The sequence below is a fragment of the Littorina saxatilis genome, linkage group LG1 (genome assembly GCF_037325665.1).
Source record: "Littorina saxatilis isolate snail1 linkage group LG1, US_GU_Lsax_2.0, whole genome shotgun sequence".
NCBI classification, from domain to species: Eukaryota; Metazoa; Mollusca; class Gastropoda; order Littorinimorpha; family Littorinidae; genus Littorina; species Littorina saxatilis.
Genome location: NC_090245.1, coordinates 62,706,681 through 62,719,180, shown reverse-complemented (window position 1 = coordinate 62,719,180; position 12,500 = coordinate 62,706,681). Strand labels below are relative to the sequence as shown.

Sequence of the window (12,500 nt, the reverse complement as noted above, 5' to 3'; positions counted from 1 at the left end):
TGGCTTGACAATTAAGGAAGTGTTTAATTCTAGATAAGAGGTACACTTTCTTTGACACTAATTTACTAAGTTGTTCAATGTGAGTTGACCAAGACAGGTTGTTATCGATGTGGACACCTAGAACTTTGTGATGGTCGACTTTTTCCACTATATTGCCGTCAATCATTAAATCGGGACCAGTTGAGGTAAAATTCTGTCGTTTTTGTCTAGTTGTAATTATCATATATTTGGTTTTCTTTGGGTTAAGCGACATGTGATTTAGGTCAGTCCATTCTGTCAGCTGGCTTGGAGGGATTCTGATAAGCGAGTTATATTTTTGTTACCTGAGTGAATTGTGGTATCATCTGCAAAAAGTTCACATAAATGTTGAATATAAAGGGGGAGGTCATTAACATATATTGAGAAGAGCAGAGGTCCTAATACCGATCCTTGTGGTACACCGTAATCTACAGCTTGCATGCTCGATGCTCTAGTGTTTGTAAGTGTGATAGGGTGGAGTGGAAGGGGGGATAGGCCAGGAAGCATAAATGAGACGCCAAGACAGAGGTTGCGATAACGTGACTTTTAATTAACGTACACCAGGAAGCAGTGTAGATTCTCCTTAGTGAGCACACGTAAAAGGAACACAAAACCTGCTGCTGACGATAGTCGCGAAACACAAGAGCACAGGTTTCGGAATTCAGTTACAACCACAAGTCGACCGATTACAACTTCGCGACAAATTTGGTCAGCACTTCGACCGTTCACGTCAACCGACACAATCGGAGCAACACACAGCTCGCTATCACAAATCGCGTTTTTTCCTCTAGGAACTAGAGGGGGGAGTTTACGTCCTCTCAGAAACTGTTTCTATTTGGGACAAGAGTTGGTGATACGCTAAGGAGCTGGTAAAAGTGAGAAAAGAGGGGAGGATGACGGGGTGGCAGGAGTAGTGATGATAAAAGTTTGTTAAGAGGGATAAATTCTTCTTCTAGATAGTGTGATTTAATATAATTGGGTTTGGCACCCGTTGTCTCCAAGAGCATTGGGAATAGGATGTTAAAAGTATACGTTTATTTTCCAAAAAAGTGCTTTATAAAAAGTGATAAAATTTCAGAGCCACTTTATAAAATCAAAGGTTAAAACAGGTGATTCAGCCTAAATGCTCAGTCTTTTAAAGGCTGGTCACTTCCGATTCCCTGTGGCGATAAGCCAATAGGAAGGCTACCCGGTGTCAGACAACGGGGGGTGTCGTCTTAAGATTGCCTGCCAAATGAAAGGGATCGTTAAAGAGGCAGAGAGCCGTGTCGGTGTCACGCACCGGAAATATTACGCACACCGGATAAGGCTCATTAGATTACAACCAGTTACAAAGAAGGGGGGGGTAAGAGACTAAAACCTCCAAGCCACCTGGCATCTTCTATGATGTACCCTGTCAAAAGAAATGACACCCACTTGACAAAACGCCGAGTCCAACGATACCCAGACAGGCTGGCGGCACATTACATAACGACCACCTAAATCTGAGATAAGAGGTTAGAAAGGAATCCGGTCAAGAGTCTACCCTACGATAGTAAACACACAATAATCCTAGCGGGAGACACAACTTGGGTCAGGGGAAGATAATAGACAGGGGAGGCAACTGGGTCGGGCAGGAGATAATTACACAAAAAGACTGGGTACGCCACTTGGCTACATCCCCCCCAGCTCTATACCAACTGCGTCCTCGCAGGTACAGCGCCTCGGGAATAGCTGAAAATGACATCTATAAATCAAACACAAGTTCACCCAAGTGAAACAACAAATAAAATCAGAAACGGTAACGGATGACACTCACAGTCACCCAACCCATTCATACAAGACACAATACAACAGGCAATCAATAATCATAGTGTACACACAGTCTCTTAGCTGAGCACAATAGCTAACAAGCAAGCAAGGCATGGTTACGCCACATGTGTGACTGAAGAGTTTTCATGATTTTACGAGGGGGTGGTTAAGCTGGGACTTAGAGTAAAGGGGCAGGACAAATTGAGCACAGAATCCCACAATGTTATCGGGTCAGCGTCGTGAAGCTCTACGGGGGCTGGGGCTGTCGCAAGCCGATGTTCTTTCTCTGTGAGCTGCTGATGCAACAACGCTTCCAGGTCTTTGCGAATGTGTCCTGCTGCTTTCCGCTCAATTGACACCTCTTCACACTTGAAGACTAACCGCTCTCTAAGTTGGCGTATTTCTAAATCCTTCTGGAAGCGTTCATCCTGTAACTGTTGCTTGGCCTCCAGTTCCTTCTTCAGTCGGGTCTCTAAGCTGTCAATGGAGGCCTCGTGCTTCGACGTCAGCTGTTCCTGAGCAGTCACAACCTCCTCTGTCTGACTGCTCTGCTCGCGGGGCGGTTGCTTGATGGATGTTGACTGCTGGTCCACACGTAGCTCACTGGTCCGTCTCCATGACAGCGGTTGTTCACCTCCATGCCGCTTGGTAGGGCACCTGCTCTGTAGATGCCCGTGGCGGTTGCAAAGCCAACAACGTGGCTTCGCGGACGGTTGCTGTTGACGAGAGGCAGCCGGCGGGCGTTGGTGCAAGGCAGCTAGCTCGAAGCTCTGCTGACTTGATGGCGAGTTCGCTGACTTGTAATTGCAGGCTGCGTACCTCAGTGCTGCTCTCTGTTGCTTGTTGTTGTTGCTTCGTCACCACCTCGAAATCTTCCCTCATCCACCTGAGAGCTTCTGCACGGACTGCCGCAAAAGGGACAGCCTCACGCCCTCTCGCAAAGCGCATGAGGTCCCGTCTCATTGCAGGCAAGAACAGTCCGTGCATGAATCGATCACGAAGTGCAGCATCGGAAACCGTACCGGCAACAACAGCATTCGTCTTCACCTGCAGAGCCTGCAACCTGTGGGCATATGAGAGAATGCCCTCCTCTTGACTCTGGGAGATGCTGTAGAACGACGCTAGTAGAGTGGAAATGCTGGCGTGGTCCCCAAACGTGTCCTGCAGGATGGTCAAGACTAAGATGGCAGTGGCAGTCGCCGGAGGGGGGTGCAGGTTGATCTCCTTCTTGGCAGGCCCAGCAAGTGACTGGATCAGCCATTCAGCAGCCTCGCCGCCCAGCGCCTCCAGGTTGAAGTGGGCAATGATGCGACGAGCCTCTGTGACGTAGTCGTCTAGCAGACAGCCATCTTTGCTGCTTGTGAAGACAGGAAGCCTGGGAGGGGGAAATACCTGCCAATGGGGTCGTGGAGCCACGTCGACCGCCATCTTGGATACGCCGAGTACCTCCTACACTGCTACCCCTGCTTTCTGGTGTTAAACTACGGCGTCTCTACTTCCTGAACCCTGCTACGCAAGCGCCAGATGTGATAGGGTGGAGTGGAAGGGGGGATAGGCCAGGAAGCATAAATGAGACGCCAAGACAGAGGTTGCGATAACGTGACTTTTAATTAACGTACACCAGGAAGCAGTGTAGATTCTCCTCAGTGAGCACACGTAAAAGGAACACAAAACCTGCTGCTGACGATAGTCGCGAAACACAAGAGCACAGGTTTCGGAATTCAGTTACAACCACAAGTCGTCCGATTACAACTTCGCGACAAATTTGGTCAGCACTTCGACCGTTCACGTCAACCGACACAATCGGAGCAACACACAGCTCGCTATCACAAATCGCGTTTTTTCCTCTAGCCTAAATGCTTAGTCTTTTAAAGGCTGGTCACTTCCGATTCCCTGTGGCGATAAGCCAATAGGAAGGCTACCCGGTGTCAGACAACGGGGGGTGTCGTCTTAAGATTGCCTGCCAAATGAAAGGGATCGTTAAAGAGGCAGAGAGCCGTGTCGGTGTCACGCACCGGAAATATTACGCACACCGGATAAGGCTCATTAGATTACAACCAGTTACAAAGAAGGGGGGGGGGGAGGGGGTAAGAGACTAAAACCTCCAAGCCACCTGGCATCTTCTATGATGTACCCTGTCAAAAGAAATGACACCCACTTGACAAAACGCCGAGTCCAACGATACCCAGACAGGCTGGCGGCACATTACATAACGACCACCTAAATCTGAGATAAGAGGTTAGAAAGGAATCCGGTCAAGAGTCTACCCTACGATAGTAAACACACAATAATCCTAGCGGGAGACACAACTTGGGTCAGGGGAAGATAATAGACAGGTCGGGCAGGAGATAATTACACATAAGAACTGTCTGTTGTCTGTCAGAGAGGAATGAACTAACAAGATTGATAGTATCATATCCGACGCCATACAAACCGAATTTTCTAAGCAATAATGTGTGATCAATTACGTTAAAGGCTTTTGCAAAGTCTACGAAAATGGCACCACAGAATTCATTATCGTTTATTTTGTCCAACCACTGATCAACAAGAGAGATTAAGGCAGTGTGGCAGGAATGCTTAGCTCTAAATCCTGATTGTTTAGGATGGAATAAGTTGTTTTGGTTGAAATGTGTTAGGATGTGTTTGTTGATATGCTTTTCCAGTAATTTTGATAACACAGACAAAATGGAAATTGGCCTATAATTTGAGGGATCTCTTTTGTCACCTGATTTAAACAGAGGAATGACTTTAGCCTGTTTCAGGGCGACTGGAAAATAATTTTTTTCTAAACAGAGATTGTAAATGTAGGTAAGTGTTTCAGAAATTACGGGGGCTGACAATTTAAGAATCCTACCATCAAGCCCATCGAGCCCCCGGGTGCCTGTTTGCTTGAGGTGTGTAAGTGCGTGAAAAACTTCAGGTACTGTAAGACTTAGAAGGGGAATTTTTGCTTGACATGAAATTTGTTTTGATTTGCAAAATTCTTCTAAAACTTTCAAATCATTTAATTTGGACTTATCATTTTTAATCACATTTTCAGCTATTTTAGAAAAATGTGTGTTTAAATCATCGGGAGATATGTCCTTGATACAACTCGGATGACTGGCAGCCTTTTTATTTGTAAGTTCATTTATTGCCTTCCATATATTCTTTGAGTTTTGCTTTGAACTTGATGATGCTAGGTCACGAAAATATTTTATCTTTTTTGTTCGTTTAAGTGAATTTACCTTATTTCTCTGTTCTCTGTATTCCTCTTCCTTGCCAACCGACTTTAAAAAATCGCGATGGTCAATGGCATATTGTAAATCATTATCAAACCATTTAAGTTTTACAATGTGCCTAACTCTCTTTATTCTCCATGGAGCATGTTTATCGTATATGTCATTGAAGGCACTAAGCCAATGTGTTAGGGCTTCGTCCGGATCCGTAAAATTGTAAGTATCAGATAGTGGGGAATTCCACAGTTCATGTAGAAAGGTGTCTTCGTTAAATTTAGAAAAAGAGCGGTATTTTATTGTCTTGTGACCAACTTTAGGAATTTTGACACCCTTTCTTGACCATGTTAAACAGATAGAAAAATGATCGCTGCAACCATTGGCTGGAACACAACATTCGAGAATATTATGGTGATCAGTAACATAGGTATGATCTATCAAAGTACTGCTGGATGCTGTGACTCTAGTGGGAGTGTTGGCTATTTGTTTAAGATTATAGAGGTTAATCATATCAACCCACTGCTTGTTTTGTTTAAGCAAATCAACATTAAAGTCTCCCAACAGAATTGTTTCCTTTGACTCGAGCAGAACTGCATCTAACATCTGTGTAAAGTTATCTGACCAGTTTGCTCGCTCTGCGGGATTTCTATAACAAAATCCTATGAGGAGTGGAGGTGCTCCTCTCAACTTAACTTCAATCCACACAGATTCCACGAAGTTCTCAAGGTGTATTATACGTGTATAACTAATTGATTCACTTATGTACAAAAGTATACCAGTTTCTCTACTTTGCTGAGGGTCTCTGCGTAACGTACTGTAACCTGGAATAACAACATCAGAATAACACGGAGAGAGAGAGAGAGAGAGAGAGAGAGAGAGAGAGAGAGAGAGAGAGAGAGAGAGAGAGAGAGAGAGAGAGAGAGAGAGATCAAATCAAATCAAATCAAATTTTATTTTACGAGGGTTGTGGCATAAGCAATATAAACGAGCTTCTTTTCAACCAGCCCTCGCCCAGAGAGGGACTATTCTAATCTTGAATATATATATATATAAACGTAAAACAATTACAAAAGATAAGCATGACAGTAAAAAAAAAAAAAAAAAAAAAAAAAAAAAAAAGACAAAAGAGAGAGAGAGAGAGAGAGAGAGAGAGAGAGAGAGAGAGAGAGAGAGAGAGAGAGAGAGAGAGAGAGAGAGAGAGAGAGAGAGAGAGTTGTTAGTGTTGCTTTGTGCGTCTTGACATAAATAATTATATCAGTGTAGCTGGAAAAAAAACACCTCCTTACACTCTTCAGATTTCCGCACCCACGTAGCCTATAATAAAACTAGTTCCTAACAGTTACGCTGAGAAAGATTGCACTGAAACTTGCGTTAAAGACCGCATTCGGATGAAGAGAGCATCACACTAACTACAAGGCCTTGGTTGTTGTGTGTTTCGGCGAGTTTTTCGGGGCATGATTATCAAGGGTAATCTTGACGCATGGCAAACGTCTGTTTTCGTGTCTGTGTTGGCTCTGCCTTCCTTTGGCCGAGGTTCACGTGCGGCATAAATGTGTCACTGTGTGCGATACAACGGTTTGCAGTTCGCAACAGACACGTGGTGGAGATACCGAAAGGTACCTGCTGCGGTTAAAACAAGCACAAGACTAAGTAAGTAAGAAGAGATAAATGAGAAGTCATATACCATATTTCAAGATAGAGGGAGCAAGAAGCAAAATACACAGTCACAGAGAGGGAAGGAAATTTATACTTGTATTGGACATTATTCCCCCCTCTGCTTCTTTACCTCTGTAAACTTGTAGAGCTAGTTATTTTTCGATAATGACCCAGCAACCAAACAAATAACGAGCCAGCAACAGCCTGAATCCTCGATAGTGCAATGGGTTGAGAAGCTGTTCTGTTTTGGTACTACTTTTGCGACTGAAAAGTTCAAAACGCTCTATACGTACGAAATATACATCTCTGGAGCAAACAATACAAACATACCGCATTTAAATTAACAACTACAGGCCTGAACACATGAATCTCCATATAAAATCCATGAGTTCGGTTGTTTTCTGAATATAGATCTGCTGTGCACACACCGTTCATCACAAGCAAATTCCCAAGGCAAGTAACTCATACTCTTGCCGACAAGAGTAGTTCCCCTTCTTTTAACGCAGTTTCTTCGACAACACTGACTGCAATCCGACGGTCAGTTTTCAACAATATTTCATTTTATAAACAGATCACACGCAACCAAATGCACACATCTCATCAATTTAAACAACATAAAGCGGTTTCATACACTATTTTCCCAAAAAAACTGAACTTCATACAGTAATTAACGTTGGAACACGGGTGCAAAAGTTCGTCTGCTAGTCCCATTTGACGAAAGAACATTATCTTTAGCGATACTAAATCATAAACAGAACACACAATATCTGCCTTACCGCCACAGCAGAATAACAGCTTATCTGTGTACTTGATTTTAGTCTAAAACAGGGAAACTGACAAGAAGTGTTAACAGAATGGAATGATTTGCACGGAACTATACAACCGCGCATTAATCGATCGCCTGCGCAGGTTGACTGGTTGAGTGATTCGGATTCGATCAAACTTTCGCACAAAAACTCCTGTTTTCTTTGAATAACTGAAGAAAGGGGGAATAAAGAGGTTACACACCTCGTCTCAGTGATTATTAAAAATAATGGTCTCAGTTCGCGGTCATGAAAAAGCTCGCTGAAGCTCGCATTTTTCATGATCCGCTAACTTCGACCATTATTTTTAATAATCACTGAGACTCGGCATGTAACCTCTACTGAACAATGCAGAAGGATGTGTGCTATCCAAGAGTATTATGTACACACCCGATATTTGAAGTAACAAAGACTCCAACTAAACTCTGACTTAGGGGACACCAAGTTAGCTTGTCAGTGCCTTGCGACAACAGTCAGCTATACAGAACATCAGTTTATTAACGTACGGGTGGTCGAACAGGTAGACACGCAAAAATGCTACAAACTAGGAATTAAGGGGGGGGGGGGGGGGAGAGATGACAGACTCAGTCAGTAACACGCAAAAAGTCAAGGAACAAACATGAAAGTTATAAGCGCTGGTTGGTAAACGCACTGTCTTTTGATTATTAAATGGACACACCCACCCAGCCAAAAAAACATCATCCCCACCAACACACGGAGATACAAACAGACAAGTAGAGAGAGAGAGAGAGAGAGAGAGAGAGAGAGAGAGAGAGAGAGAGAGAGAGAGAGAGAGAGAGAGAGAGAGAGAGACAGAGACACACACACACACACACACACAAGACACACACACACACAAGACACACACACACACACATACACACACACACACACACACACACACACAATGCAATCACACACATGCAATCACACACGAGCACACTCACGCATGCATTTTCTAATCGCCATACCACATGTTCCACCTCGACCCCTGGCAAACCTCAAACAGTCGTTTCCAGTTTCAAAGACACATTTCACTATATCTTTTCCCACTCACCACGTCGAGGACTTGGGACAGCCTGAGCCCCATCTTGACGGTGAGCTGGTTTGTGGGTCCGCCTGACGGCTTGACCAGGGTCTTGTAGGCCGACATCAGGTCGTAGTGCAGCCTCTTGGCGGACGGGTCCGGAACTTCCCGATCCAGTGAAGACGTGCTGGCGTTGACAGGAACAATGCACATGGTCAGCAACAAAAGCAAGACGGCGGAGGCCACTGTCAAGCTCAGCGTCAAGGGTGTTCTCGTCCTCATCACAGAGTTGATCACGTGCTGCTGGAAGTATCGTCCCTGACCGTCGAGGTGATGACGATGGAGAGAACCGTGAGACCGGATGCCCGTACTGTCTACACCACCCATACCACGATCAGCACCGCTGGTTGAGGATGGACGGCAGCTTTGGAGGAAGCAAGAGTGAGATATTGGTGGAATGTTAGCGTTGCTTTGTGCGTCTTGACAGCGACGGCTGACTGAAGACACGGAAGGCTGGCAGGCTTTTGATGCATGCAACTCATCGGAAGAGCAGGGTGCCAAGAGATCAACGGGCGGCGGCATGGCGACAGCACGAAGACACGCACCTACACAAACAAACACAACGTCGCTGCAGGGACAGGTCGTGACTACACCAACCTGCAGTCGATCAAAGATGTTTTAGCTTCTACTCCTGCTCTTCTTTTTCTTCTTCTCAATTAAACCACGAGGGAAAAAAACGATGGCGCTCAAGAAATCAAGATTTATTAGCCAGACAGAAATTACTACAGAAGCAGCCCAACACCCAGTGGAACAGGTTAATCCTGCTGTCAAAAAAAAAGGTTTATCAGATTAGTGGAGAGCCGCGCCAAAGGACAACAGTGAATCCGTGTGAGTGTGCGAGCTTTGACAAGCCTGCTTCGCAATCATCTGTTGTAAGGGGTTGGCTGCGTTGTGTTGTGTTGTTGTCGACCAGGCCTGTGTAGTGGGGTTTGGAGAAGGCACACGGTAGCTAACAATCGAGACAAGACGTTTCATCAGGCGAAGAGCGATACAGTGGCGAGTTTTCCACGGAGCACACGTCGCCCTTAATCGAACGGCTGTGCACCACTTGACGCATGTTTAAAGAGACAATGTCCCAGCAGTATATATCCCTTGTACGCTATGACAAACACCTGTACAGTAGACAATATTGTGGCTTGTCGTCTCGCATAGCTGCGCTGTCAATTAGTGAAAAGATAATATTAAATGGTGCCAAGGGGTTCCGTATCTAACATATTCCTCACATGGTTGTCAGGCCCGGCCTTTCAGCACGTTACTGACAACCATGTCAGGATAATAGTGGTGTACGTGTGTGTGTGTGTGTGTGTGTGTGTGTGTGTGTGTGTGTGTGTGTGTGTACGTTTTAATCGCCCACGCATCCGTGTAATCTATTTTCCTGAAAGTCACTCTTTACTCGTCAAAAGTGAGTACTATCTTTGAAGTCGATGTTATCATGGTAAATACTTCAATATTTAACATTTTCATTTCGTAAATAATAGCGTGGAATGTTGCGCATTCTCTGTCGCTAGTTAGCAGCTTTGCTCCCAGATTAGCTGTGAATTTCGCGTGTGTATCAGTATAATTTGAAAAATCAGTATCGAAGGAGTGATAGTCTACAACAAAGAACACTTGCATGTTTTTGTTCTCATCCAATTAATTTTGTTTTGAGAAGAATTAAATAACACATATGCAATTCATACTTGCGCCTCAACAGACATCAAGAAGTAAAAGCTTACAACGCACTCCAAATCCCCAGGGGAGAGAGAGATATACCAATTCTGTTGACAGACGTATCTATCCTTTTTCTTATCGTCCCCTACTTTGGTGCCATTGACAAAACTGAGATTTTGACCTTTTTGTGGATGACATGTTTCCAGAAGTTTCCGACAGTGCCTTGTTTTTGCTGGTGACCTCACACATTTGTTTCACAATATTTATTTGTGTCAGTCTTATTTCTGTTTTCCAGAAAGCTTTGGCTCGTGCCGTATTATCCGCAGCAGTTTTGTTGTCGAATTTCTAATCACCGTTCTAAAAGGTTTGTCAGTCTCTTTCCATTTTGTCAAAAAGAGGGGCATTGCTATATGGTTCTTCTTTTTTCCTCTCAAAGAAACGTTGTTCCCTTGCCTTCTCCATGTCCAGGTCCTCTCCTTTTCGTCTGTTGTTTTTGGCTTTAATCGATTTCTGCTTTGGGCAATAATTACTCAGGACAGAAGAGCTTTATACAAACAACTCCTAATGGAAAAACAGGTTTACGAAGCCAATAGTGAAAAAGGAGAAAAAAGGGGAGCAAAGATGAAAGAGATTTTGGCTGGAAACCTGCATTTCTTCCTGTTCCTTTACTCCTCTGTTTTCGTTTTTCTTCTTCCTCGTTGTGCTATGACCGCTTTCTGTTCTTCTTCTTTGTTTTGCTTGCTTTCCTTCTTCCAAATAACGATGTGTGGGAGACCACTCTGAACTGTCTGGATTAACCATAAGAAAGCTTTACACACTAATGCTTACCTGAATCCGCTTTCTCGCAGGAATCACAACCTATACAGTATCTATAGAGACGGATTTGAGACAACCTCAAACGACTTCACAGCGAGAGATCGAGTAGAGCAGCAGTAGCAAATGTAACTTACCCCTTCAAGCCGGCACAGCAAGGCAAAATGCAGGCGAAAGGCAAACTGTTGCCTTACCTTTGCAGTTGGGGAGCTTGGAGAAACTTAGGGAAAGTAGGCACACACGGTGGAACTAACTGGCACAGGCGTTCGATCAACAAGGGAAAAACTAGTCTTTTCCTCCCACGGGTCGTTTATGGTCCCTCCTCAGTCACGACCGGAACTTGGGACAAAATGGCCAAATGAGACAGGGGGTGGTGGTGTTGGGGGGTGGGGGATGGGGTTGCGGAGAAGCGGGAGATTGCAGGGAGGTTGGGAGGGAGATCAACGAAAGGAAATGACATGAAGATTCGTTGAAGCAAGAAAAAAAACCAAAGAAAACCCCCCAAAAAACTAATAAAAACAGAAGAAAAAGCCCAAAGAAGAAACATGACAGCCTTGAAATTTCTTTTTTAAAAATATTTTTCGCACAGGGCTCCATTGTTACTTGTTAAGAATGTTGTTGGTTGAACTTTGGCCTGGAAGAACTTTAAAAAAGCGATAGTTTCGCGATGCTGGTGCCTTGGTTAAAAGGAAGATCAAATCAAATTTTATTTTACGAGGGTTGTGGCATGAGCATTACAAACGAGCTTTTTTTCAACCAGCCCTGGCCCAGAGAGGGAATACTCTATGTACACTGACATTCACGTAGAAAAAGAGAGAGAAAAAAGGCACAAAACAAAAAAATTCATATGGATATTTATACATTAAAGGTTTTACGCGAATACTAAGCGTTATAAGAGTTCTCCCATTTATCGCCAGTGAATTTATTTAAGTTTGAAAGCGTTTGTGTTACGAACTCTAATTTCTTAATGAGAGAGAGAGAGAGAGAGAGAGAGAGAGAGAGAGAGAGAGAGAGAGAGAGAGAGAGAGAGAGAGAGAGAGAGAGAGAGAGCTTTCCACCCTCACAAAAGATGCTTGATAGCGAACACTTTAAGTGCCTGGCTGTATCGATTAATGCATCAAGAACGCCACCAAAGAACAGGAAAGTGATAAGGATACATTTTTGTACAAGTACAATGGACAAAAACAACAGATTGGTCTTCATTTTCTAGACGTTTCTGGCCGTGTTTTTCCCATTTCTTTTTTTCCACGACGGGTACTGGCATTTGCAGAAACAATTAGGTTCATAAAGGCACAGCACAGCGGGCGCACACTTCACATGCAAACATACACAAATCGCACGCGCGGTCTTGACAGATCGGTGGTTTAGTGGGCTAGACAACAGCTTGCTTTTTTATTTTTATATTTAGTCAAGTTTTGACTAAATATTTTAACATCGAGGGGGAATCGAAACGAGGGTCGTGGTGTA

At 44.1% G+C, this 12,500-nt stretch overlaps 1 protein-coding gene across 1 annotated transcript in view; it reads right to left on the bottom strand.

Moving 5' to 3' along the window:
- LOC138975881 (acetylcholine receptor subunit beta-like 2) overlaps positions 1 to 9,744 on the bottom strand; it is a 52,249-nt gene extending 42,505 nt beyond the window's left edge. Inside the window, exon 1 of the mRNA XM_070348659.1 lies at positions 8,541 to 9,744. Coding sequence (XP_070204760.1) covers positions 8,541 to 9,092 — 552 coding nt within the window. The 5' untranslated portion in view covers positions 9,093 to 9,744. The remainder of the gene's footprint in view (positions 1 to 8,540) is intronic.
- Positions 9,745 to 12,500: the final 2,756 nt, after the last annotated feature.